Source organism: Phaenicophaeus curvirostris, chromosome 2 (assembly GCF_032191515.1).
Source record: "Phaenicophaeus curvirostris isolate KB17595 chromosome 2, BPBGC_Pcur_1.0, whole genome shotgun sequence".
Taxonomy (NCBI): Eukaryota; Metazoa; Chordata; class Aves; order Cuculiformes; family Cuculidae; genus Phaenicophaeus; species Phaenicophaeus curvirostris.
The window spans coordinates 94,240,752-94,266,509 of NC_091393.1; the positions used below are offsets into that span (position 1 = coordinate 94,240,752).

The window sequence follows — 25,758 nt, forward strand, 5'->3', positions numbered from 1 at the left end:
ATTGCCTTTTGCGTGTCTCTGGTGTGAACTGTTACATCCGATTGCTATTTCTGGTTTGTGCTGCTGCATCAGCCTTGGTATTTTAGCTGTTCAGGCTTGCACTCGCTGCCTTGCTGATGTTGCACAGAAAACAGGCATGCTTTCAGAAAATGGGTGTTAGGCAGAATTACAGAAAGGCATATTCTCTGCTGTAGCATCTATTTCTATGAAATGGTTAAATTTTTTGCATCTTAAAACTAGTCATCCCTTTGTTGAGTCTGTGGCTGTGGGGTCTTTTTCTTAAAAATATGTTCAAAACTACTACATGATTACTAGAATCGCGAAAGTAATGTCTCGTTCTTCCACACTGCTGTGAAAAATAAAACTTAAATTTGAGAAAAGAGGAGTTCAAATTTGATTTGGTAATAACTTTAAACCGGATATTTTGAACCCTGAATTATATATGAATTTGAAGGTCAGATTTGATCAACTTTGCACCAAAGAGTTAAAGCAGAGTTATTTGTTTGTTTCTTTAAGCTTCCATTACATACGAGGCACTTCATTAAGATTCTAGTGTCCTGTTTTGCAGCATGGTGGTAATTAAACAAATGCAAAATCTGTCTTTAAATGAGAAATTTTACAGAAGCAAGTCACAACAAATCTTGATAGTATTGTTCTGTGTTCTGGTTGGAAATGGTATGAAGTAGTCTGTTAAAGAAGAGCTTTTAATTGTGTCCAGGATGTGTACATGGATTTTGCTGTCAAGCTTTAAAAATTTTTCTTCTACTTAAAGTTTTCGAATTGCCACATACAAAAAGAACAAAAGCGGGTTTTATCTTCTTGTCTCTGATTGTTTTAAAGGTAATCCTACTGTATTTTCAGAGCTCTAAATATAAGGGGAAAAAAAACCCCAAGCTGTTCGTATACAGTGCCTGTGGATTTTTTTTTTTGATTGAAGCGAAGCTAATGAATGTCAAGAAAACTTTGTTCTGAACTTACTGTGATATTTGGCTTCTGTATTTCTATATAAGGAGCGTGCTAAAACTAAATAGTAGTAATGAGTGTCTCTTACTTGAATTTTTTTGAAGGAAACCCAAGTGCCTGATTGGATTTTGACTTGGTAACATCAGACTTGAACAGATTTCTGCTGTTCATATTGTGAGCTTCTGCATTCCAAAGCTAATTGAATGTAAAGAATCATGCAGAATTGTAGTGTTTGCTGGTGAACCTGGACCGACAGTAATAATGACTACATTGAGGCTTGTTTTCTGTGAAGTTGAAGCACAACAGTGTACCCTTCGTTTTGTTTAGGATAGATCTGGATTAATGCTGGCTTACAATTATTACTCACAGGGCATTATCATTTCAGATCTATGCATCTACTTTTAAGGTACGCCAATTGCTGTAATTAATTAAAGTGCTGCAGATGCTGATGGTTAAGCCAATTTAAAGAACAGAGCGTGAATTTCCAGTTATGTGAGCTAGATAATGATAATGCCTTAACGTGGTAGCTGCTCTTGTGAGCCAATTACTGCTCGAGATAGCTGAAGCAGGGCTGTGGTTCACTCTCTGCCTTCACCCGTTCTGAGAGTGCAGATCTCCTTTTTATGCCTTTTACTGCTGAGTAATCTTAGTTTACCTCCCTGGTTCTGGGGTGGTCCGACTGACAGCTTTTACTCTTAATAAGCTTAGGGGTAATAATCCAGGTCCTGTAGGTCACATGTACAATATGCCTTTCAGTTTCAGTTTTTTTCCTGGTCTACTTCTGCCAAAACTTCAGGCTTTCTGTAATATTATATGAGTGCAATTTCTAACTACCTGGGACTGAAGCACTAGTTTCTGGTAACTAGTTAATGCAGGTGTCTCATACATGCTTTTGTGTGTTAATTAAAGCTGAGGGCTTTCTTTTTTCAATTCCATAAGTTAAGTTTACTTTACAGCCAAGAAATAGAACGTATTTTCATTAGCAAGACTCTGTATTTATTAATTTATTCTTTTGTTTTAGCTGGCAACATGATGTGTTAATAAATAAACAAACCATTAGCAACATCTTTGCTTTTCGTGCACATGTGAACTTGCTTCTGGGAGAGCTTCAGGAATGTTGATGGTACTTTTGCCTGTAACACTCCAAGAAATTTCCTGATGTATTTGGAATATGGAAAATAGCATATTTTAAAAGAACGTTTTAAAATGGATTATTTGAAACTGACACTTATTTTGTAACACTTATTTTTATGAATTATGATTTGTGCAAGTCTGATAGTAATAGATTTTATGAATAAATGGGAAGGTGTATAATATGTGACATGTTTGCTGTTTGACTTGTTAGTGCCTACTTTCAGGTTTCAGGCTTAATTTAAAGAGACTCTGTGCCATGAAATATTTCTGTGTTTTTGTAGTCAGCTATACAATTGTCGGGTATATTTGAGTAGGGCTAATAACGTACTGATAAGTGGCAGCCCCTTAGGACCATGGAGTGGCTGAGCCTTAGGAAAATGAGTGCAGTCGAGTTTATATGCAGAATGGTAAGAGAGTGGAATTTTCCTAGGTTTGTAGCAGAGAAAACAACTTTTCATCCTGGATCTGTAAACATAAAGCCTTAAAGATTTGTGAGGGCTCAGAGAGCCTGGTGTAGGTGCATGGAGAATGCGCCAGGGACAGAAACAGGGGAGCATTGTTTTGTAGTAGTTGAAGCTCGGGCCCAGACAGAGGTGAAGGAGGAAATTGGCTGCAGAGGAGAGAGTCCATCGTTTCTGAAAGGGAGTGGAAGAGAACAGAGCACACTGCTTAGATGTCTCTGGCCTCGTTCCAGAGAGTGGAAATAAAGACAAGAAAGTGCATGTGAGTGCTTATTGCTTTGTCTTTTTGCGTGCTCTTATGTGACCTGAAGCAAAGAAAAACGTCTTTTTGAAGAACCTTAAAAAAACTCATCTTTGTTTCACTTCAGCTGTCCCCTGTCTCAGGGATGGGGGGCGGAATACACAGTCTGGAATAGGAAGAGTAAATCTCTGTAAAATACTGGGGAGCCTGAAAATGCAGCTACGTTGGATGACTGAAGTTCTCAGTTTGCTGCTGCGAAAATGGGTGGTTTGGTGCTCCTTCCTCTCTGCTCCCCACTTTGTGCTGCTGCCCCATCAGCACACCGAAGCTGGTGCTCACCTGGCCTTTGGAGAGCTCAGTTGCCTTCCTGACCTGGTAGATGCTTGTGTTTTTTTCTGGATGAGTTTTCTGTTGGATTAGTGAGAGGAACTAGGTTGTGAAAGAAGAGCCAGTGAAATGCCAGAGCTGGGGTGCAAGTCAGAAGCTTGTGGTTGGAAGAGTGAGGTGCAGGCAGGAGATGAGTTAGAAGCCAGAGACAATCCGATTGGCTGCAATGTCACATAGGAGTTGTCATTTTATGCGCCTGTTCTGGATGTGAGGGAACTGCATGTTTCTGGGAGCCCTCATCTTCTCATACCCTGCAGGATGTTGCACCACAGCTTGGCTGCTCCAGATGGGCCTGGGTGCCTTCGCTGGCCCTTTCTTGTCCTCCTACCTGCAGTGTCTCTGGACAGGTCTCATGTGCTGACAGCGATGTTCCCCTCACAGGGTGCAGAGACCTGTTGCTCAGAGACCATGCAGTAGCCTGCTTGGAGCAAATAGGGCTTTCCATCTTCTCTCCTGCTGTCCTTTCAGCTGACACTGTGTTATTTCAGGGGTGCACCAAGACATCAACTTCTTTGTGGAGCGCTAGCACTCCCTCCCAAACCCAGCTTGAGTAAAATTTCCTTTGGTAGGGCTGTTTCCTGCCTCACATCATGGTAGGACTCTCTCTCCTTGCTAGTAAGATGAAAGCCCAAAATTCATGCTTTGGTTTTGTTGATGCTCAAGATGGACACTTAATAGACTTCTTTCGTGGCACAGAGACGTTGTGGGAGGTTTTCTCCAAGTGTGATACCATTGATTTGAGTTGGAAGCTTAGAGAAGAATGAGGCTGTGTTACCTGGGTGAGATCTGTGGCTTAGGAGTCGTTCTGGCCAGATCTCCTCCCAGCCTGAGTAAGAGCTGCACTCACTGCTATACAGTTACACTACAAATAAATCCCCTGTTGCCAAAGGATGCATAGTGCTCTGTGCACACGCGCTATAAACCTTGAGATAGAATCTCCTGTTTTATAAGGGCTAATAATTTGTTCCCAGATTTAACAAGGTGCTTAATTGCATGGCTTTCTTTAACTTGATTTAATCATAAGTGTATGCTTGAAGTTGCATGTGCTGAAATACCTTCCTGAACTGAGGTGCGTCCCCTATCAGTGCTTAATGGACATGGAAAATTTATGGGACTTGTAGACAAGCTTTTGTGCATGTGTTATCCTATGATAGCTGGAGTCAGTAACACCACATCAGGGCCAAACTGTTAGTTACAACTGGCTGTAAGTTTCCATAAGGCTTTGCCAATACGTTTTCATTTTCGTTGTATTTTTCATGCAACAGGAGGATCCTGTAATTATGACTTGCTGCCCATCCTACTCAGTTTTACAGGTTTTTTTGGATACATTTTATAATGCAAGTTATGTGCCTTGAAGGGCAGTGTTTAAAGAAATCGAATTGTGGGGCAGAACTTGAAAATTTCTTTTTATTATATGAATAATTGTTGCTGTTTAAGACTGCAGCATATTGCTTTGGGACATAAAGCTCGAACTGCCTAGTACTTGGTAAAAAGGAAAAAATGGTGTATCAAGTTTTTTGCCATTAAAAATCTGGTAAAACTTGTTTAAGAAAATGTTAGCCCAAGAACATGCATCTTTTGTCAGTATAATATGCAGCCTTGAACACAACTCTCTTTATCAACAGTACAGTGTTTCATATTTAATCAACATAAAATGAAGTGCTTCCCTCACATGAATGTAACACAGATCAAGTCTCAGCCAAACCAAATAAAAGAATGAATGCTTCGTTAATCATCCATAACTAATTTGTGCATACACAGAAAAAATGAAATCTGTTTTTGACAAGAGCTTTTTCATAGAAGCAGCAAGGGAGAATTGAACATGTAATGTGTATTAGTTATAGTGAATTGCAGCGGGGAGATCTGAGATGTTTGCCTGGGACCTTTTCTGTTTCCTGATAGTAACAGCATTTAACAGAAACCAAAGATAGAAGAAGGGTGTTTTAAGTTGTTTGCCAAAATATAAGACAAACCTGTGCTGAAGCAGACATGGATGGGTTCTTGTATGCCTGTATGCCTTGCCAGATATTCATAAGTATTGCAGGGAACTGCCACATATCTCTGTGACAAACTCAGCTAATAGATAATACACAGTGAAGAAAATGTTAAATGCATTGCTTCTTTGCACAGGCAATATGATTGTGTTGCTCTAGTGACAGTGTGGTTATGGTTGATGGGGCAGCTTCATTACAAGGCCCTGTTTTCAGGCTATTCCAGCTTTAAAAGAAAACACCAGCACACACAGCATTTTTTTATGCTTGTCAGCTTTGAGGTGAATTTTACTTTCACTGCAAAGAAATCCGTTTAGCTCTTTCCCAGACTAAAACAAATTTGGAGGGAATTGATGGGCTTTTAAAGAATCGAGGTTTATGTTTATCACAGAGCTGCATTTTGAAATGCTCTGCATTTGTCCTTGTTGTTAACATGTAGATTATGTTGTTTATAAAAACATGTATATCAAATAAGTAACTGCACCTGCACCATACACTGTTCTCACTTTTGTGTGCAGATAGGGTGTGCCAGGAGTGATGTCCTACATGTGTGAGCATGCCCCTGTTCTAGCTTCACGCAGATCTTAATTTTCAGCTCCCTCCCTTTTGCCCTAGTTATATACCTGCCCTTTGCTCTCAGCTTCTTCCCGCATATGTCAGACTTGAATCACGTGTCAGACGTATGGCCTTGGCTAGGTTCAGCGATTCAGTATTTTTTTCTTTGCTCTGTAGAGAGGGGTGCTGCCTGCAGGAACCATTCCTTGAAAAGCACACTGCTCTTAGAGAACAGCCTGAAGTAGATTTGCATATTAAAGTTGTCTCACTAAGGTTTTTGTCACTGATATTAAGCTGCAGGTTTGGGAAAAAGCAATAGTAATAATGTGTCGTGGACAAGAAACCCATATGCTTGTATGAAGACACCTTCTTGAAGAGCCAACTCTTCCAGGATTAATTTTGTGATTGGTATCACGGCCACAGAGCTGTGAGAATTTGGGTGGTTTTGCAGCAAGTCTTCATGTTGGTACCTGGGAAATGCCATGGGAAGGAAGGAGCACCAGCATCTCCGATAGTTTCTCTGTAACTTGGGAGACTTTTCCAACTGTGTTATATCCTCTTGGGATTATGTATTTTGGTAGCTTCAGCACATGCTTAAAGTTAAGTTGTGAGCAAGAGGGAAGAGAGTAAAAAAAATTGCAATCATGAATTAATAATAGAGATACATTCGTGCTCCAATCATAACTGAGACATTCACTTTGAACATCATCATGCTGGTTTTTTTAAAGTGGCCTTTTAGCCTAAGATGTTACCAATATGATAAATAATTTGACCCAAGGGCTCTAGTTCTGACAAGAACAGTCATCGTCTGAGCATCACTACTGACTATTGGGCATTACAGACTGTACACCTTGTTCTGTGCTTTTCATAGGAAGGGCTGACTTTCAGTACAGAAGCAGTATAATTTAAGTGTCATGATACCTTTGCTTGACACCTTTAAAAGCTTTTCTGTGCCATGAACCTTGCAAATTTTATGTTGTTTAATACTTTGCATTCACTCTATGGAAGTTTTCATCAGATAATAGCACACTGATATTTTATGAAACTCATCTAAACATCTATGCTAGAATTCTAGACAATGTTACACATGATCTTAAAATATAATATTTTCTGGAAGGGTGAATGGAATTATATTAGGTCACTGGAACAGTTAATCTTTTGACCTTGTTTCTTCTTTAATAAGTGCTACCTCAAACTTGCTTCCTAGTTGGAGATTACAAAGGAGATGAATAATATGTTTACATTTGCAAGTCTGTTTAAATAATTGGGAATTAATTCTGGAGTCTGTGTCATATGTGTCTTCCTCCATGGCATTTGTTTCCTCAAGAGAAGGCTTGCAGGTTGGCACGACCTCATGTATGGAGTTATAGACTTTTCAATGACTTCTTATTAGTTCAATATAATACTGTTAAATATTCACTGCTGACCTTGAGTTATTATTTCCTAGTCCCCCTTGTAACGTCGAAGATTCTGGGCCTTTGTCTTCAGGTGGCACCAAGATAGAGTATGCAAATTTGAGCCTAGAATGAAAAATGAAAGAAGCTTTAAGCAACAGGAAGGCTTTTCACATCTGAAATCAACAATAAATATGTAACTAGCTTACCCTTTTCTTAAAAAAACACATTTCTTTTTCTGCTAAAGACTCTTCTGTCAGGGGACACTAGCTGGACATTTCCCTTGTGTAGCTATTTGAACGTTCAGTAGAACCATTCATGGGATGGCACTGCATTCAGCAGGTGAGCAATGGAGTGGAGCATGAAAATGGAGAGTTCCTGCCAGACAAATTAGAGCTGAAGGGCCAGGCCTAGAAGGTGAGCTTAAATTTAGATTTTATAATAGGGGTTGCCTGTTACTTAAAAACCAAAGTGAAAACCAGAAAATGACCTGTGAGTCCCTTTAGTCAATATATGGAAAAATGTAAAGTTATGAGTTGCTGAGCAGTGAATAAAGTTGTGGATATCAAGTCAACTCCACTGTCCTTCTCCTGAAAGGAAGGAGATGTCACATAAACACTTTTTCTTACTCCAGTTGCAGCGAAAAATTCAGGAACCAACTTTATCATCTGCTGTTTCTTCCCTTGTAGCATTAGGTAAACTATCTGTATTTCTGCTTTGTTTTGAGCTCAACTCTACAGAAATACTATACAGTTTTACAATTAACTCTTCAAAAGCAGGGAGAATAATGAACCCAGACCAGGAAGTGCCCCAGCTGAAGTGGAGCATGGGCGTTGCTCTCAGAGGGTGGGCAGCATGCTGTGAAGCATCCAGCTCAACAGCACGCAGCAAATGAAGGACTGTTATTTTCGGCCAAACCGCCAGCCCTGCATGCGGTGCCTTTCCCAACAGCCAGCCTCACCTGCCATGTGTCAGCAGCAGCTCAAGCCTAGACTGCTTTAAATCTGCTCCTCTAAGAGCAAAGGTTTGAGGATTTAAAGAGCCAGTGCGTAATAACAAGTTTCTCTGTCAACTTCAGTGAAGCCTCTGTGAGATTGTGTTTTGTGTAGTAATAGAATCATAGAATCATAGAACCATAGAATAACCAGGTTGGAAGAGACCCACCGGATCATCGAGTCCAACCATTCCTATCAAACACTAAACCACACCCCTCAGCACCTCGTCCACCCGTGCCTTAAACACCTCCAGGGAAGGTGACTCAACCACCTCCCTGGGCAGCCTGTTCCAGTGTCCAATGACCCTTTCTGTGAAGAATTTTTTCCTAATGTCCAGCCTAAACCTCCCCTGGCGGAGCTTGAGGCCATTCCCTCTTGTCTTGTCCCCTGTCACTTGGGAGAAGAGGCCAGCACCCTCCTCTCTACAACCTCCTTTCAGGTAGTTGTAGAGAGCAATGAGGTCTCCCCTCAGCCTCCTCTTCTCCAGGCTAAACAACCCCAGCTCTCTCAGCCGCTCCTTGTAAGACCTGTTCTTCAGCCCCCTCACCAGCTTCGTTGCTCTTCTCTGGACTCGCTCCAGAGCTTCAACATCCTTCTTGTGGTGAGGGGACCAGAACTGAACACAGGATTTGAGTAATACATGCAGGCTTGCACATAGCTGCACTGTGTACCTTAGCAGACCTAGGGGAGATAGTCCTGTAACTTGCTGCTGTGCCATTTGGGGCTAGGAAAGGAACAGACAGTCCCTACCACGCAATGATTCCACTGGGAGAGAGCAAACAGCTGTGAAGGGAAGCAGAGTCCCAGGATATTACTGAGCTCTGCACACTGGGATATAGGCATTGCAGGAAAGAATGCGATTTTTGTTGCTGCTAAGTGCTATAAGGTAGTCAGGCATTTCAGGACTCCTGAGCAGTACAATACAAGCAAGTTCTCTGTAAACCCACGCAAAAATTCACGTACTTGACAAAACTACAGTAATGTAGGACATACAGAGTTTAGCAGGTGATCAGAGGCGTTTGACAGTAAATTTAAACCCATCATTAATGAAAGTAGAGAAACTCACTCAGCATCTGAAGCAATCTGAAAGAGCAAGGAGGACAAAGCTAAAACTACTAGAGTAAATGTTTCTCAACATCAGTTATCAGTCTCATTGCATCCTTTCATGGTAGAGCATTCAGGAGGTGTTCCTGTTTCACTAAACAGGAGAAAGCAACTAAAACTTTATAAATGGACACAGAAAGCATTTACTCACATCATTTGCCAGACTGAGTATTTTAAGGTTCAGTTGTTGTCTGCTACTTATTAAAATTGTCCGGCTAACCTGTAAACTCTTTTCTCTTGTCCTTAGTAAACATCAAGCTCCCTTTCAGAAAGGGATACTTATCTCGTGGTGTTGGTGTTCTTGGAGTGGCCTTTTAGTCTGAACCTAAGGTATTACCAATATGGGAAATAATTTAGTTGAATTTGGCAAGCACAATGGTCACTTTGTGAGTATCACAAATAAATAAACATATAAAATATAGTCAAGTGTAGCTATTTCAACATATACATTTTTAATTTCCATCCCAGTCCTCATGGCTAAGGCTCAGATTTTTCTGGTATGTGCTGAATTTTTAAACATTAAATCCTTCATTCAAATGCATCATAATTCTTAGTAATGTTCTGGAAACCTTGAACCATTATTTGTTTTTAAACAAGTTTTCGGCACAGATTGTGCTGCCTGCATTCGGTCCTCCAAATCTCCCATCCGACTGTCTAAATTATTTTAACTGACATAGTTTCTAATTTACTCTCTCCAGTTGAGAGAGCTCCCTGTAGCTTGTCTATTTTAGCATTTAATTGCTGTATACTCTCACAAATTAAATTCTGTAGTGATCCATTTTGCTCTGCTGGTGAAGCAGTGATCTTTTCATCTAAGCAAGATGCGCTTGCAACTCAGCCGGCAGAGCTGGCATCCAGCATTGGAGAGGGGGAACTTCCCTGTTTCCTCTCCTGCAGTGTTTAGTGGCTGTAGGGGTGATAGGGGTTGTGCTAGAGGAGAGCTTTCCTTCAAAATGTTCTTCTCTGTTTAATTCTGAAGCACAAGGAAAGAGAAATCCTCAAAATATGTTCCTCCCAGTGGGTTTTTTACAGCTAGAAAAAGTGCTTTGTTTAATTATTTTATCCCCAAACGTGCCACAGAATGCACCTCTTTAAAATCTACATACCTTTGTGGGCTGTTTAGCATTTGCTTTTGTAAAACAGAAGAAGACAGCCTCTAAAAATATTGTGATGTATGTCTTCTTTTTTTCTGGGAGAAAGGTAGTTAAAACTCGTTGTTCTTTTGACAAAACAACAATATCCAATTAGGAAAATTCTTGTCTTCCTCAAGTCTTTTTTGGATGATGTTTGTAGAGTACTTATGCATCACCTAATGTATTTCTATTAGAGAAGGACAATTTAGTATCTACATCATTAAGACATACATTACTTTATTGCTGAATGGAAGTACTGTACTGTGTTTCCTCTATATATGTGTATTGGAACAGGCAGCCCCGGGGAGGTGGTTGAGTCACCATCCCTGGAGGTATTTAAAAGACGGGTAGATGAGGTGCTCAGGGACATGGTTTAGTGGCATATAGGAATGGTTGTACTTGATGATCCAAGAGGTCTTTTCCAACCTGGTGATTCTATAATTCTATGATTCTGTGAAAGGAGGTCAGGTGAGTCTCGGGGATTAAAGACTGCAGCATCAGTGGCTGAAGGTCTGCATAAGCAAGCTGCATTCATGTGTGAAGAGGCAAAATATGTTCTGCAGTTTTCTGTGGAAGGACTTGGTCCCCAGTCCAGATAACCCAGAGGAATGTATTGCGCAAAGAAAACCTAGCCAATATTTTGTTTCTGTGTAACTCTAGAAGTGTGAAGCCAGTTTAACAGAAAATAGAAAGCTGTTTCTTATTTATTTGCACAGCTTATATTAATCTTGAAGAAGACTTACTAGGCAGTTGGTAATTACAGGACACAAGATCATTAAAAATATCTTTTTAAGGAAAGAAGGTTGCATGAAATTTGCATTATTGCATTATTTGGGTCTCAGTTCAACTATATCTGAGTTCAAGCCTTTCATATAGAGGTGTTAATCTTTTGACTTGCTTCATTCGGAAGTGAATTGGGCACTGTTTCAAAGTGTGGTGTGACTGTCTGTCATCTGTGATCATCATCTTCCAAGTCAAAATGGGCTGTTTGTTTTGCATGTGTGGGACAGATTATCTGGTTTTAGTTCCTTTGTCAAAGTATTTCAGTCCTATTTGCTGCGTAAGGCCTGCTTTAGAAGGGAAAGATGAGGGTGATGCCTAGAAAAGGCTGGTGCATCACAGCATTGCTTCACATTGTTCTCCCTCTAGAAGGAGATCAGACTACGTGGATCTTTTATGTTAGGTAGATCTCCAAGTTGACACTTACTATGTAGTAACTTTTGGGGATGTCTCACACCACTCAGAGTCATGAATATTGTGGAAGAGAACGATATATTGTAATATTGAAAAGGCAGAAGTGTGTGTGATAAGGGAGTCTGGTCTTGTAGCTGTGACAGTAAACCGAGCTTTATCGGTTTCAGTTGAACAGACTGCTGTTCAGCCAGTGTTAGTTTTCCCTTCTCTCCCCAAAATTTGTAATATGATGGTAGTTTGAGGGCTTGCAGAAGTAATTTAAAATGCCTTAGACTCATGGTTTTGGGGTCTGCTCCTTGAAAACCAATCAATGGTTATTTAAAATCCCTGTTTGCAACGTATGTCTCTGTACGTACTATTGGGCTTCTGGCTTTGATGGTACTGAGTGCACAGTGCTCCCACACAGTGGGAGCTCAGCCCAGCCTGGCTTTGCACTGCTTGCAGCTATGTGGCTTCTGATTAACTTGAGAAAGAGCAGTGTTTTGTCTCTCTTAGGGATAGGTTCCAGTTGGCTTGCATGCAGTCACATATCCCCAGTAGCTCCTAAACCATGTGTCCTGATGCCACCACGTTCAAGACCAGAAGGTGGTTAGAAAAAGCCACATCCGTAATGGCACCAGCAAGTTGACCTCTTCTGCTGTACATTCATTACTACTAATATGCTTCTATACTAAAAAGGAGCAAATTTTATTGATTTGCATAATATTATTTGCTTTACACACTTCTTTGTTTTAATTTAAACTGACATACTCCAGGTTATTAGGAAGTCTCTTTATTTGCTATATCATTTTTCACTCCAGATTTTTAATATTTTGGTAGATATGCTAAAGCACTAGGATACACAAGGATCAGCCAACCTGTCCCAGGCACACACCACATTCTGCCCCTTCCCCAGCTGCAAACAGCTGATACAGCTTGGTATAGCGCACAGACAGGGTTATTTCCCCCAAAATATGGTGTGTGCTGGAGATATTTCAGGGACTGAAATGGTAGGAGGTGTATGCCAAGAGGGGTGGAGCTGCTCTCCAGAGAAAGCCATAGAAGTGTAGAATACAAAGCAGAAATTACCAACACAGGAGAGTATTCTGAAGAAGTTATGTGTGGGTTTTACTCCTCTTTTGGTAAATTGTAATAATTTCATAAACAATGTATTTTGTAAATCACATACCAGTTTCTCAGAGGCTTTGGTCTAACCAGCACAGCCGTTATTCTGTTGTACAGGAAGACATGCTTCAGTAGTTTCTGCTAACGGACTAAGTAGGATTTTTTAATCATTTATTTGTGATTTCTAAAAAGAATTCTTTTTTTCCCAGTTTGCTACTTCTCTTGCTAGAGCTATACAGTATTAAATATGAAACAACAAAAAAAGATTGCTAACCAGTTTTACATGTATTATCTTATAAACCAAGCAGTGCCCATTCTCAAACATGGTAGTATGTTTGGGCTGGAAGATAATTTAGAGATATTTGTATTTTATTGGTGTTTTAGGTTATCTTCTATCTTTCTGTGGTAGTCGAAGTATCGTGGTTGGCTTTATTTGCATAATTCTTTGCCTTTCTTGAAAAGCAGAGTATTTTTACAGAATGAACTCCATTTTGATAGCTAAATGTGGCAGGATATTTTGTCACCTCTGTTTATTATCACATTGGATCATTTCCCTCATGATTTCAGAATTGGCTTTTCCATGCACCCTTTCGCAAAATATGATGTGACAACGCTGGCAGTCACATGTACGTAAAATACCTGGAGGGATAATTGAGCCTTATGCATTTTAACTTTGATTATATAGTTAAAATAATTTTAAAACAATTGAGCAACTATAATGTTCGCATTGTGATTCCTGCTTTACTTCCATAAAGCTCCATGTGCTCATATGAGACACAAGTAACACCACATCAGACCTTTGCTATTAAATTGATTTTATTTATTTCATGTCTTGTCAAAGTGTGTTTCTGTTTGGAATAACTCATTCCAGCCAACTGCTGAGCTGTCCCTGTATACCCACTCATAGGTATTTCTCTTGGATTATTTTGGCTCTGATGATATGAAAATTATTTATTCTTCTGCAAAAAAATGTGTCTGTGGTTCTGGGGTAACTATGGTTGTGTTATATGAAGCATGTAGGGGCTTTTGAAGAAAATGTTGCAGCCTTTGTAAGAAGTGGTTATTAGCATGGTCTGACATTTAAAGACAGCTTTTTAAAAGTTGCCTGTGTCAGAGTAGAAAACATATTCCATCGTGAAATCAATTATGTACCTAAGACCCTTGAGTACTTCCTTTTCAGGGGCAAAAAAAATAATTTCCCCTGTACTTACATAGCTAAAACCATTTAAGGCCAAGCCTATAAAGCTTAAAATGAGAAAACATTGCAACACTTCCAACACGCTTAATTTTCTGGGACAGTACACGGATGTGCTTAAGATCACATGTTAAGAAACATCAAACTTGAAAGGTCAAGGACTGTCTATTTTTGTGGTGTGGTGGTTTTGGGTGATTTTTTTTTTAATTTTTGGTTTGTTTGTTTTAATATGATGAATTTACAAATTTGGATTTTTGTGGGTAGTTAGAACCTGAAAACTCAACTTCTGTCATTGGCCCACAAAAAGATCGTGAAAATAATTCTTTTCTCAGGAAGACTGAACTTGATTGCCAAGTATGTCTTGTTCTTCACAGCCCCTCAGTTTTCTCTAAAGAAGCTTTAAAAAATTAAACGAAAAAATAGAAGAGGCTTAAGCAAAATTTGTGCTGGCGCACAGCTGTCTGCACTCTTACCTGCCACCTCCTCCATACCAGCCTGCCTACCCCCGCAGATTTCACAAGGAATTGTGAGTGGTTCTCTTCAATGGGAGAACTTCACGTCTTCCTGATTCAGGTCTCTTATTTGCTCCCTGATCCAGATAATCTGAAGCTGCAAATGACTAGATGATAATTTATACAACAAATAGGTGTTAACAGAAAAACAGCATTCCAGAATTCTCCTGCCTTGCTGTCCATATCCAGCTATTGGATGCTTGCAGGTTTAATGTACTGTCCTTTCTCTTCATTTCAAATTTGCTATTGGATTGGTCTTTGGGTTGACTTAGCTTGTTTGTTTTGACTTCTGTAGTAAACTAATCACCTTGATAAAAGCAATATGCATCGTAGTTATGTTGTCAGATAAGATGGCACGTTTGTAATGAGAGAAAGTAGCTCTGCCCCCAAACACACCTGTTTCTCACAGTCACAGGCAAACAGTCTAAGCCAACCCAAAGACCACCTCAGTGCCAATCAACTAGTAATTGATTGTTTTCACTGTAACCTACTTATTTCTTATATTGACATGAAACCTTTGGAGGTGCAGCTTTTACCTGTTGCCCCTTGTCTTCTTCACCTGGCTCAAAATCGCTTTGCAGTTCCCGATTGCTTTTTTCCTGTTTGGCAGAAAAGCACATGCACAAGAATCAGCAAGTAGTTTTTACCATGCCAGTTGTATCAGTACTTGCACACCACATTATATATGCCGGTTTTCTCTAAAGAAGCTTTAAAAAAAGAAAAAACTATTAGAGGTTTAAGCAAAATTCCTTCCAATTCACCTTGACCACCATTTTTACACTGTAGTATGAATATTGACAATTTAGCTTTATGAACAAGTTGCTGTTAAGATGCAAACTGCTTACGTACATTTACTTGGAGAACACGCAAAAGACAAGTGCCACGTCTCTCACTTCGCTTTCTGAACAGGGGCTGCTGTAAATCTTGCATTCAGTATAATGAGTTGTAATGCTTGGTTATTCTGAAGGTATTGTACAATAACAGATTATTGTTGTTCATATCTGTGTAATAATTGAAACTCCCTGATCATACTTTCCATTTTACACATTGTCAGAACCTTGGACCTTAATCTTGCTCCTTGATTGGCAGTTGTGGCCGGGGAAAGAGCACTCATATTGTTTGTGATAGTTGCATCTGTTCAACTTGATTCAGTTGAGAGTATTTGCATATTCTTAAGTATTTCTTCTGAGAGCGCCTAAATCCTTCTCAAGTGTTTGATGCATTTTTGAAATTCATTCATAAGGTATCTACATGCACTAATAGTTCTGTATAATATTGCTGTGCATAATCTGACAGATAAGGCTAGTTTTTTAAACAAGGTATTCTTTGGGGATGACATATTACATTCTGACTTATTCTACTGGGCGGAAATGTCAAGTACTTTGGAAAAGAATGCTTGAATGTTTCGATTGAATTAGTATTCTTTATTCAACACAAATTGTCAACTGCAGTAAAATGTGGTCTCATTGTGAGAACGTTTTTCAAAAGAGTTAACAGCGAAGCTTTTTATTTTATTTCTGTTACTGGAGCTTTATTACATATAATCAGTCTTTGCTGATGCTGATATTAGATGGAACAAGAGAATAGATTCTTAGATGCTTTTTACATTCATTTAAATTATTAATCTGTGAGCGATGTCTTTATCTTGAAATACAACTTAGTCTTTTATCTTTCTTTTATCTTGCCTTTTATTTTTCCTTTAAAAATTATTATCAATATTTTTGGAAGCATTGTCAACCTTAATTTCAGAAACCTGTCACTCTTAGTAGTATGTGTATAGCAATAGTGGGAAGTACCATTGCTTTGAAAAATGTTCAGGCATTACATTTGAGCATTGAAGACAAAGCAGTTCAAAGTATTAACTTGGTAGCCTCATACCATTACGCAAATAAATATATGCATAATTATAACCCATAGCTTATAATAGATTGGAAGCCCTAGTCAGGGCTAACCAAGTTTGGACAAAACTGGTCCAGTTTGCCATCAGAAGGAGTGGAGATCTATTTCGGCTTGCTTAAATGGATGTGTGCTGTGGATGCTACAAGTTCAAGTCCTTAAAGATATAGGGTGACCACTAGTTTATTTTCTTTTTCCAATTGCACTGAGCAGATGTTCATAGATCCACCATTTGTGACTGACCTAGTTTTAAGAAATTGATTTCTTTCTCTAGAAAGGACTGTAGTAATGCCTATTGCCTATGTACTTGGCAAAAAGAATGATGCAGATTCAGTAAGTTTTTTTGTTTGTTTGTTTATGCCATGCAGGTTTTCGTGTAATAGCACTTTTTACCTTAGTTTTGGTTTTCCTTTGCTTTCAGGAATCTCCTTCTGGACGCAGAAAAGCGCTTGCCACCAGCAACATCAACATGAAGCAATATGCAAGCCCCATGCCTACACAGACAGATGTCAAGTTAAAATTCAAGCCTTTGTCTAAGAAAGTGGTATCTGCCACGCTACAGTTCTCTTTATCTTGTATTTTCCTGAGGGAAGGAAAAGCCACGTAAGTTGTTGGTTTTGTTTTCTTTTTTTCAATCAGATAGCCTGCTTGTCTTGCTTTGCAAAGAATTCTTTGGATAAAGGGCTCTTTCTCTATAGAATGCTAGAATTGGAGAGTATCCTTCAATGCATACTTATCATTTCTGCCATACTTAGTTTCTTAGCTGAGTAGAAGTTGTTTCTTACTCTGATTTTAGTATTGTATTCTTCAGAGGCAAACAGCTTGTCCTCTACCATTACAAATACTTTAAACAAAGGCAGCTTAAAAATATCTACAGGTTTGAAATCAGCAGGAGTGTACATTTGTGTGCATCCGTGTGTTCATCCAACAATACCTGTGGCAGACTGCAAGGGAAATCTGGAAAGGAGAACCTATTTCTATTTCATCTGTTCCTATTTCAAAAAGAATTAAAGAAGGACAAAGCCAGCTGCAAGATGAGAAAGGGTGAAGTCAGAAGTAAGGTCTTAGGTTGATCCCAAGAACACCCTGTGAAAAGATCTTGCTTGAGCACTGACTGCCACTCCCCCTACTCACTCACATGGCTCTGTCCCTTATTCCAACAGCTTTTGGAAGGCAGAGGATACGCATTATTTTTGCAGATCCTATAACTTTTCCAGCAATTTCTGTCAGATTCAAGGTGCCACGTGTTGACAACTTTGTGTGGCTGGAGGATGGATTGTTTGTCACCCATCCTGTTTTGCTTTTCCTTTCTCTCTCTAGGATATAGGAATGTGAGAATCATAGTTTTGTAGACTCTCAGGCTGGAAAAGACCCTTTAAGTCATTGAGTCCAACTGTAAACCTAACACTACCAAGTCCATCACAAAGCCATGTCCCTAAGTACCACATCTGCACGTCTTTTAAATGCCTCCAGAAATGGTAACTCAGCCACTTCCCTGGGCAGCCTGTTCCAATGCTTGTCAAGCTTTCTAACGAAGAATATTTCATAATATCACGCCTAAACCTCCCCTGACAGAACTTGAGGTCATTTCCTCTCATTCTATCATGTGTTACTTGGCAGAAGAGACTATCACCTGCCTTGTCACAATCTCCTTTCATGTAGTTGTAGAGGTTGAAGTCTCCCTTCAGCCTCCTCTTTGCCAGAATAAACAACTCCAGTTCCCTCAGCCGTTCCTCGTAAGACTTGTACTCCAGACCCTTTGTCTGCTTCATTGCCATTCTTTGTGCACACTTCAGCACCTCGGTGTCTTTCTTGTAGTGAGGGGCCCAGAACTGAACAAAGGATCTGAGGTGCAGCCTCACCAGCACTGAGTACAGGGGGACAATCATTGCCTTAGTGCTGCTGGCCACAGTGTTTCCAATGCAAATGGCAGAAACAAGGTTGATAGGGGAACTACTACTCTAGTGATTCCTTTACTTCTTTTAAAATTTCTTCTTCTCTTCAAGAGGCTAACAGTTTACTTCTAGGTTTCGGTAAACTGAATGTGCTTGTAGACATTGCCCACTGCGATACGGGTGCCCCCAAACTGTTTCACGAACAGCTTTCCCCAAACTGTTTCATGAACAGCTTTCCAGACTGCCACATTAAAGAATGTGTTTTTACACAAAAAAGGCTTTTAGTCTCCATGCTTTGAAAGCCACAGGTGCATAATTGCTATTAGTTGCCGTTTCTTTCTCTTATTAACCTGTTGGGAACCACATTTTGACCTGTCTTAGAAGAATGACATTATGAAGCATTTAGTTGTAGTTTAACAAGGTATTGCAGCTGAAAGTGGGAATGAAAAGGTCTGTATCTGATTACCTCTTAACTTTTTTTTGAATGATCGGCATCAATGAGTTGTGCAGTGACTAGCTATACTAGGTTTTAAGAGGTTTTGTGGCCATCATTTGTAAAAGCTGATGCACTCATGATCATGTATGTGTTGTTGCCGTTGAAATCAATAGGTTTCAAGCTGAAGACTGTAAGTCAGGTAGACTAAGTTAGCAACAGAGCTTTAATATTGCCCTGAACTAGGAACCTTAAAAAAATGAACTGTTTGTGAGAGCATTGAGTTTCAGTATGTGTAAACAGAAACTGTCTTACTAGTTAAAAGAGAGCATTCGAGTGTCAGATATGTGAACATGCAAAAAATGTAGCCGGACCAAGGCTTGCTTACATCCCTTACAGAGTGATGAAGCTCCATAAGGTGAGTACCAAATATCATCTTATTACTAAAACACAGGGAGAAAAACTCCAGTATATGTATATATGTATAAATATAAATGTACATATACATGAAGTGTCAATACAGAAAGGAGAATAAGAAGAAATAATACTTTGGAGACCTTTTAATTTCTAAACTATACATGAACGTGTCATATATAAGATTTATGTGCTAACTGCTTCCAGATTTTGTCTTCAGTGCATAAAAAAGCCTGCCCGTCAATGTGGTTATAGGATGCTACATTTGTAGCCCTGTGCTTAAAGAGTTGATTGAGTTAAAGAAGAGTTGATAGTTACTTATTTGTAGTTACTAATACTTTTTATAGAAATACTTAGTTGTGCTAGGTAACTGGGGGTTCTGTAGTGCTGGTTACTTTGAACTCACACAGTAGGAAATGATTGCCCCAAAGAGTTTCCGATGTTAACAACGTATTAAATCACTGAGTTTAATCCCATATCTTAAGCATCTCTATGTTTCTGTGCAGATTTGAGGCATGACTAGTATGTAATTTTTATTCCTATGAGTGGTACCTTTAAAATAATTCGTATAGCTTTCTTGGCCTTGTGAAACACAGAGTATGTATCTGGTTTTATCATGGTCATCTTCAAAGGAGACTGAATAATTGAGGTTAGAAGGGATCTGTAGAGGTAACTAGTCCAGCCTCCTGCTTAAAGCAGTTAGTAGTGTGATCAGACAAGTTTGCTCTGGGCTTGTATCCCACTGCGGCTTAAAAGCCCTCAAGAATGGAGAATACACAGCCTCTCTAGGAAACCTGCCCTACTGCTTGTTGATGGCTGTTCCAACTGTTTTCTTTCATCAGATCAGAACCTCTCCGGTTTTGGTCTATGTTCATTGTCTTATCATCCTCCTACCTTGCACAACTCTTTTCTCAGCAATGTCCTCATAAGTGCTGGCAGGCTGTTGCTAGGTCGTCCCAAATCCGTCTCTTCTCCAGGCTCAGCAAGTCCATTTCCCTTGGCCTTTCTTCATAGGGCAAACGTTTCAGCCCATCTGCATCTCAATAGCCTTTTGCTGACCTTGGTCCAGTTTATGAGTACCTTTTCCTGTGCTGTGGGAACCAACACTCAACAAAGTACCCTAGATGCAGACTAACAAACCCCAAGTAAATGAGGATCATGACTTCCCTCAGTCTACTTCTTGTGGTCCTGCTTTAATGTATTCCAGAATGATGTTTGCCTCCCTTGGCTGGCAGGGCATAGTGCCGACTTCCCTTGAGCTTGCCCTCCACCAAGATCCCCAGACTCTTTTCAGCAGAGATGCTCCTTAGCCAGGCAATCTTCAATCTGTCCTATTGTAAGGAGCTAAAAAAGAATTAATTAATCTTAATAAACCTACTGAAATGTTTTTAAAATTTGTGGGTTTTAATTTCTGTGACAGTGTCAGGAATTCTGAATGAATGTAGTGGTAAGTGTCACACTCAACATGTGGACAGTGGGTCTGACTAAGCATTTTCACTTCAACCAAAGGGAGACTAGGTAAGTGTTTGCTTGCATTTCTGGGCAGCCTTAAGGTTTTGAGGAGCAGTCACTGAATTGACTCTTAATGCACGGCACAAATGCTTTTATCCTTCAGAATATTGTTAGTAGGAAACTTTTCGTTCAGAAATTAATATACATGAGTATGTTCATTTTGTTCTTTCACTATGTTCAAGATCAAATCTGAGACCTCCCTGAAGAAAAGAAAGCATAAAAATATTTAAAGGATTTTTTAATAATGCAGTAGCATCGGATGTGGTATTAACAGCCTGGTTTGAAATTTGTTATTCAGGGATGAAGACATGCAAAGCCTGGCTAGTTTGATGAGTATGAAGCAAGCTGATATTGGAAATCTAGATGATTTTGAGGAAGATAATGAAGAAGATGAAGAAAACAGAGTGAATCAAGAGGAAAAGGCTGCAAAAATTACAGGTTAGTTTTGCTGCAGGGATGGTAAAATATAGTTCCCTTTCCTGATTGCCAGTGGCGTTCCATGGATTTTATCCTTGAGCTATATTTCTATTTAATTTCTAAAAATCCAAACCAAAACAGAATTTAGGATAGTTTGATTGAAGAGGGACCTATCTATAACTCAACAAAGTTTAATATTTGTGAATTTAAGAGCATTGATCTTCATGTGTCCGTCCTGTTTTTAGGAGAGAACACACTAAGTAGGCAGCATTTTAGGGAAACAAAGAGCCAGTGTGAACAGAGGAGTAAAAAGACAGAGGGAAGGGGTCAGTGTGTGAGAAGGCAAGAGGATGGGCTGAAGTGAAATATTGAAGACTGTTTGTGAGAGTAACTGCAAAATGAGTTGTGCTGTGGGTAGGTGCTGACGTTCTGCTCAATAACATGGTAATTCTAGGCAGTGTACTGCTGCCTTTTGGTCAGGGCATCTTGTGGAAATGAAAGCAGGAGACAGGACTTCAATGGAATTTTACAGAAGAGTTGTTTGAAGTGAGTTAGTATAACCACATTTAAATTGCTTGGTGATGAAAATGCTTAGTGTGTCCAGGATAGCTGGCATAAAAGATGCAAGTCAGATCAGGATGTGATGATGTTAAATTGTTGATAGAGATCGTTCTGTAGTACTGGTCCAGATGAGTTCTGTAGGAACTCTTAGTGTAAAAGAATCAGAAAGAGACAAGTGAACTTCTGGTGCCAGCCTTCATGCCTGCTGGTGCTCTTTAAAAATGTCTGTTGAAATAAAGGGTTCCTTCTCTAAGGTGGGGAAGAACATAATGAGCAGAGATGTGAATTGTCAAACCTATTCTTGAAAATCCTGAAGAACGTTGGTTTGGTGTTATGAAACATTAGTTAGATTGCTTGTTTTTGAGCTTCCATTGCAATCAAAAGATTCAGCCTAAAGCAATTATTACTTAGTTCTATTTAGTGTTGTGAAAAGATGCAAATATGTTTTCTCCAAGCTTTACATATTCAATTAAATGTTTTGTACCCTGACCAAATCTCTACTTACGCTCTGTGTGTCTGGCACAGAACAGATTAAAAAAGTCCAGAATGAAATACTTGAGAGACAGAGATAATGTATTCTTGGTCAGGGAGTGGAGAAATGCCAGTCTGGTCACACTGAAATAATTCTGCAAGGTCTTTCCCAGTGGAACCAGGACAATTCAGGTGCGTGACAGAACACCAAAGAAAACCTGAAATATTCACCATCCAGTAATCACAAGGAAAAGGAGGACACATAAATGAGAGGCTATACAAAGTCTATGTAAACTTTTGTGCAGAAGTGTTTTATTAAGATATGTCTAGATACTGCACTGAGAACTGCTAAGGAAAACCCATATGCAGAAGGGCTGTCATTGAAAAGCAGCAGATCTTGTTCCTCAATTTTATTGATTTTGCATCTAAACAAGCCAACAATTCCTGAACAAGAAAAAATGTGATGTAGCTTAGTCTAACCTGCCCACTATCCCTTGGCTAGGTAGTAACTTCCCCGGAGATATGTGGAGAAGAGTGAGCTGTCTGGTGGGCAACACAAGGTCCTAGCTTGAGTTCTTTTAGAGGCATTTTAGCTTTTCCAGTTGCTGTTGTGAAGACCAAAATTATCTGTTCCAAGCAAACATTACAATACCTACTTGCAAGGCAGAAGCAATAAATACTTCTCAACTACGTTATATCTGCTCATTGCCTGTTCTGATACTGTTTTCTGGTTATATGATTGGCGGGGGGGGTTGGGTTGGAACTTTGTAGATGAATCATTAAGGGAATCAGAGGGGAAAGGTCAGCCTTTTCTTATTGTGTAGGCTACAGTAGTTGAGTTGCTTCATTAGCCTGGCTAACTTTTTCTGTGTTAGACAAGGAGTGGGATGAGAGGAATGTTGAAGGAGAATGAGTACATGTAGTTTCTCAAGCAAATGGGAGAGCATAAAGCATAGGGCAGTAAGTAAACCTTACCAAGTAAAATGTAAAGTATCTATTTCAACATGTGTTCAAGACTGATATTATTGGCAGTTGGAGCAACTCCTGTAATAAATACAATGAATGGGAAAAACTAATAAAATATGAAAAGAAGAGCTGAGGAACCAAGGGAGAAGGAGATAGTAGTCACTGTAGAAAAATGGGAAGGAACATAGAAATAAGGAAATAGAATAAAACCAGTGTCAGGAAGTATTCTTTCTAAAATTTCCTTCAAAAGTAATTATGTTCACAGAATCCCATAAAGTTAATTGAGGAAGTTACATAAGCCTTTTCAAAGCTTGCTGCTCCCAACATTTTCTCATCTGGTGCCATGTTAGGGTGTTGGCAGCCGAGTGAGCTGGAATGCCTTCACTGACTCAGAGTCCCCTGCGGCAAATCACTTTGCCTTGGTGTGCCTGTTTTCCCAACTGTGAAATGGGGATACTGGCTATAACTCCTTCATGGGAATGATGGGAGTATTACATGGTTAATGTTTGTAAGCGAGCTTTGAAAAAGTGAAGTGCAAGTAGTAAAACAGAAGGGATTATCATCATACTTTTGGCTCAAGGTCTTCTCACAGAAATGTTGGATGACTTGAAGACTGAGCCATTTGTCATTCTGAAGCCGCAGCTACAAGAGGGTGTTGCAAATCTTTATCACAGGAACTATTCCCTTTCTGCAGTATACAGAAGTTAAGTTTTCTTTTATTTGGCCCAAAGTTACAGTTTTATATATGAGCAAATATATTCACTGCTAGGACAACAAGGGAGACCTGCTGAGTGGGGCTCTAGATGGTGCAGGTGAGTTGAGGAATGCTGCTGCTTTTCCTTGATGTGTTGCTTAACGTGGAGTAGCTATCTGTGCCTCTGTTTCTCCAGCTCTGAAGTAAGTGTCACAATACTGACCTACCTCAAAAGCACTGTGGAATTTGGTGTGGTCAACATGTGACCTGTAACCATACAACTGACCTTAAGATCAGATGAAAGATGTTTTCAATTCAAAGTACCACTTTCATTTTTAAAATAATCTCCCTCCATCTTAGACTTTCCCCCTTCCTTCCCAATATTCCTTGTTTGATTTTTCATGTATAAAAGCTGTATCTCCACCTAACTGTTCTGCTTTGTGTGAAGTTGAGAATTATGCTTGTAGCCATGAAATACACTTCAATACTTCTGCATTGTTAATATAGATTAATTTAAACCTCCCAGTATTATCCAGCCCAGGTCTTCAGTTGAAGACAGTATAGCCCATCATAATTGAAGAAACGTGGCTCATAACTCACAAACTTAGGGCAGTAATAGATACATTGCTTTTCTTAACTCTTTTAATTGATACTTAAGAGCCTCATACTGAAGTTAGTAGTTGCCTCTTGCTCCATCTGCTTAGGAGCACAGTGACTATTGTGGGGTGCCACATGGACTCAGCAACGTGCCCATGTGCAACCTATTGCAGGAGTCACAACTACAGTATATTTCAAGAGCAGGCTTCTGGAGAGAAATATGTGTAACCCTTTCTTGCCATTTGCAAAACCGTACCTCCCATGTAAACTTCTGATACCTTAAATCTTCTTTGTCAGTAGCACCATGCTGCTAAAAAAAAAAAAAGAGCAAGAGAGAAGAATGGGGAAAAAAAAAACCAAACCAAACCCAGTGATTTATATGACATACTTGTAGAACAAGCTAATATACGTTTGTAGATAATGAGATTTATAAAAGATAATATGGGACATAAATCTTCAACCTAGCATTTCAACGCTCCAAAATATGACATAAACCATTTAATATTGTAATGAGAAACATTGTAGTGCATATGGGTGTTTAGGTTGGCAGATGGGACCAGGTGATTCAGACCACATCAAAGAATTCCCTCTTTTTAAAGCTCTCAACTTAATTTGTTATTTTCTGACAATAAAAACTGAATTGTAATTGTTTTGCTTTTTTTTTTTAACATGCTGGCATAATAAATTGTAAATCATGTCAGCATCTTAGCCTGTTTTAAAATAGGAATTCGTTTGTACTGATGTTTTATAAGGTCAATTCTGTTTTATTTGAGTACAGCAAAGTATTTTCCATTGAGTGTCTTGAGTATCTTAACAATTTGCAGAAGATAGGATTATATTGTTCAGAACTCTGAAGTTTAGATATGATTTTATACAGAGAAAGCTAAGAGTGTTGGGGCTGTTTTGGTGTTATTTTTTAGGACAATAGTCTTGTTTATTTGAGCTAAAAATAAGTGAAGATGGTGAAATTAACTCTTTGTGTAGATAGATATAAATGTGACCCCATCTAAGTGCATTTTTGCTTTAAGTTCAAGAACAGTTAGGAGGTGCACTTAAGAGGAATTCTACTGTGGCTTTGTCATTGTCAGAATAGTTTATCTCCAACAGATATTGGCAGAATAGACCATTTCACTTTGTAATTTGCAGATCGGCATATCTTTGCAAACCAATTTAAATATGGAAAAGAACTTTTCAACTATATGACTGATACATTTTCAGATTCAGGACTCTGCTTTTGGCTTCAGGTTCTTTATGCTGTATGTGAAGGCATGAAAGTAAGAGTTGTGTCAGTGTTGCCCTGCAAGAAAGTGAGTCCCCCCTGCCAGGAAGTTCTAGGTGGCTGTGGACACCAACATGAGTTGGGGTGATCGTGGTACTCCTCAATTTTCACCTCAGTGTGTTATCTTGCTCCTTGTAACTAGTTCCCAGAATGAAGATTACTTTATGAGAGTCAGTAACAAACGTTTGCTTTCCTGAACAAAACCCATATGAGAAAAAGTCAAGTTCAAAACAGCAGCAAACTAGAAGCGTTAGGAAGAA

At 39.3% G+C, this 25,758-nt stretch overlaps 1 protein-coding gene across 11 annotated transcripts in view; it reads left to right on the forward strand.

Annotated features, from left to right (window-relative positions):
- Positions 1-25,758, forward strand: part of EHBP1 (EH domain binding protein 1) — a 223,116-nt gene that overhangs the window by 64,857 nt on the left and 132,501 nt on the right. For all 11 annotated transcript variants that reach the window (XM_069850070.1, XM_069850071.1, XM_069850072.1 and 8 more), the window contains exons 6-7: positions 16,681-16,862; positions 20,812-20,951. In XM_069850070.1, the coding sequence (XP_069706171.1) occupies positions 16,681-16,862; positions 20,812-20,951 (322 nt within the window). The remainder of the gene's footprint in view (positions 1-16,680; positions 16,863-20,811; positions 20,952-25,758) is intronic.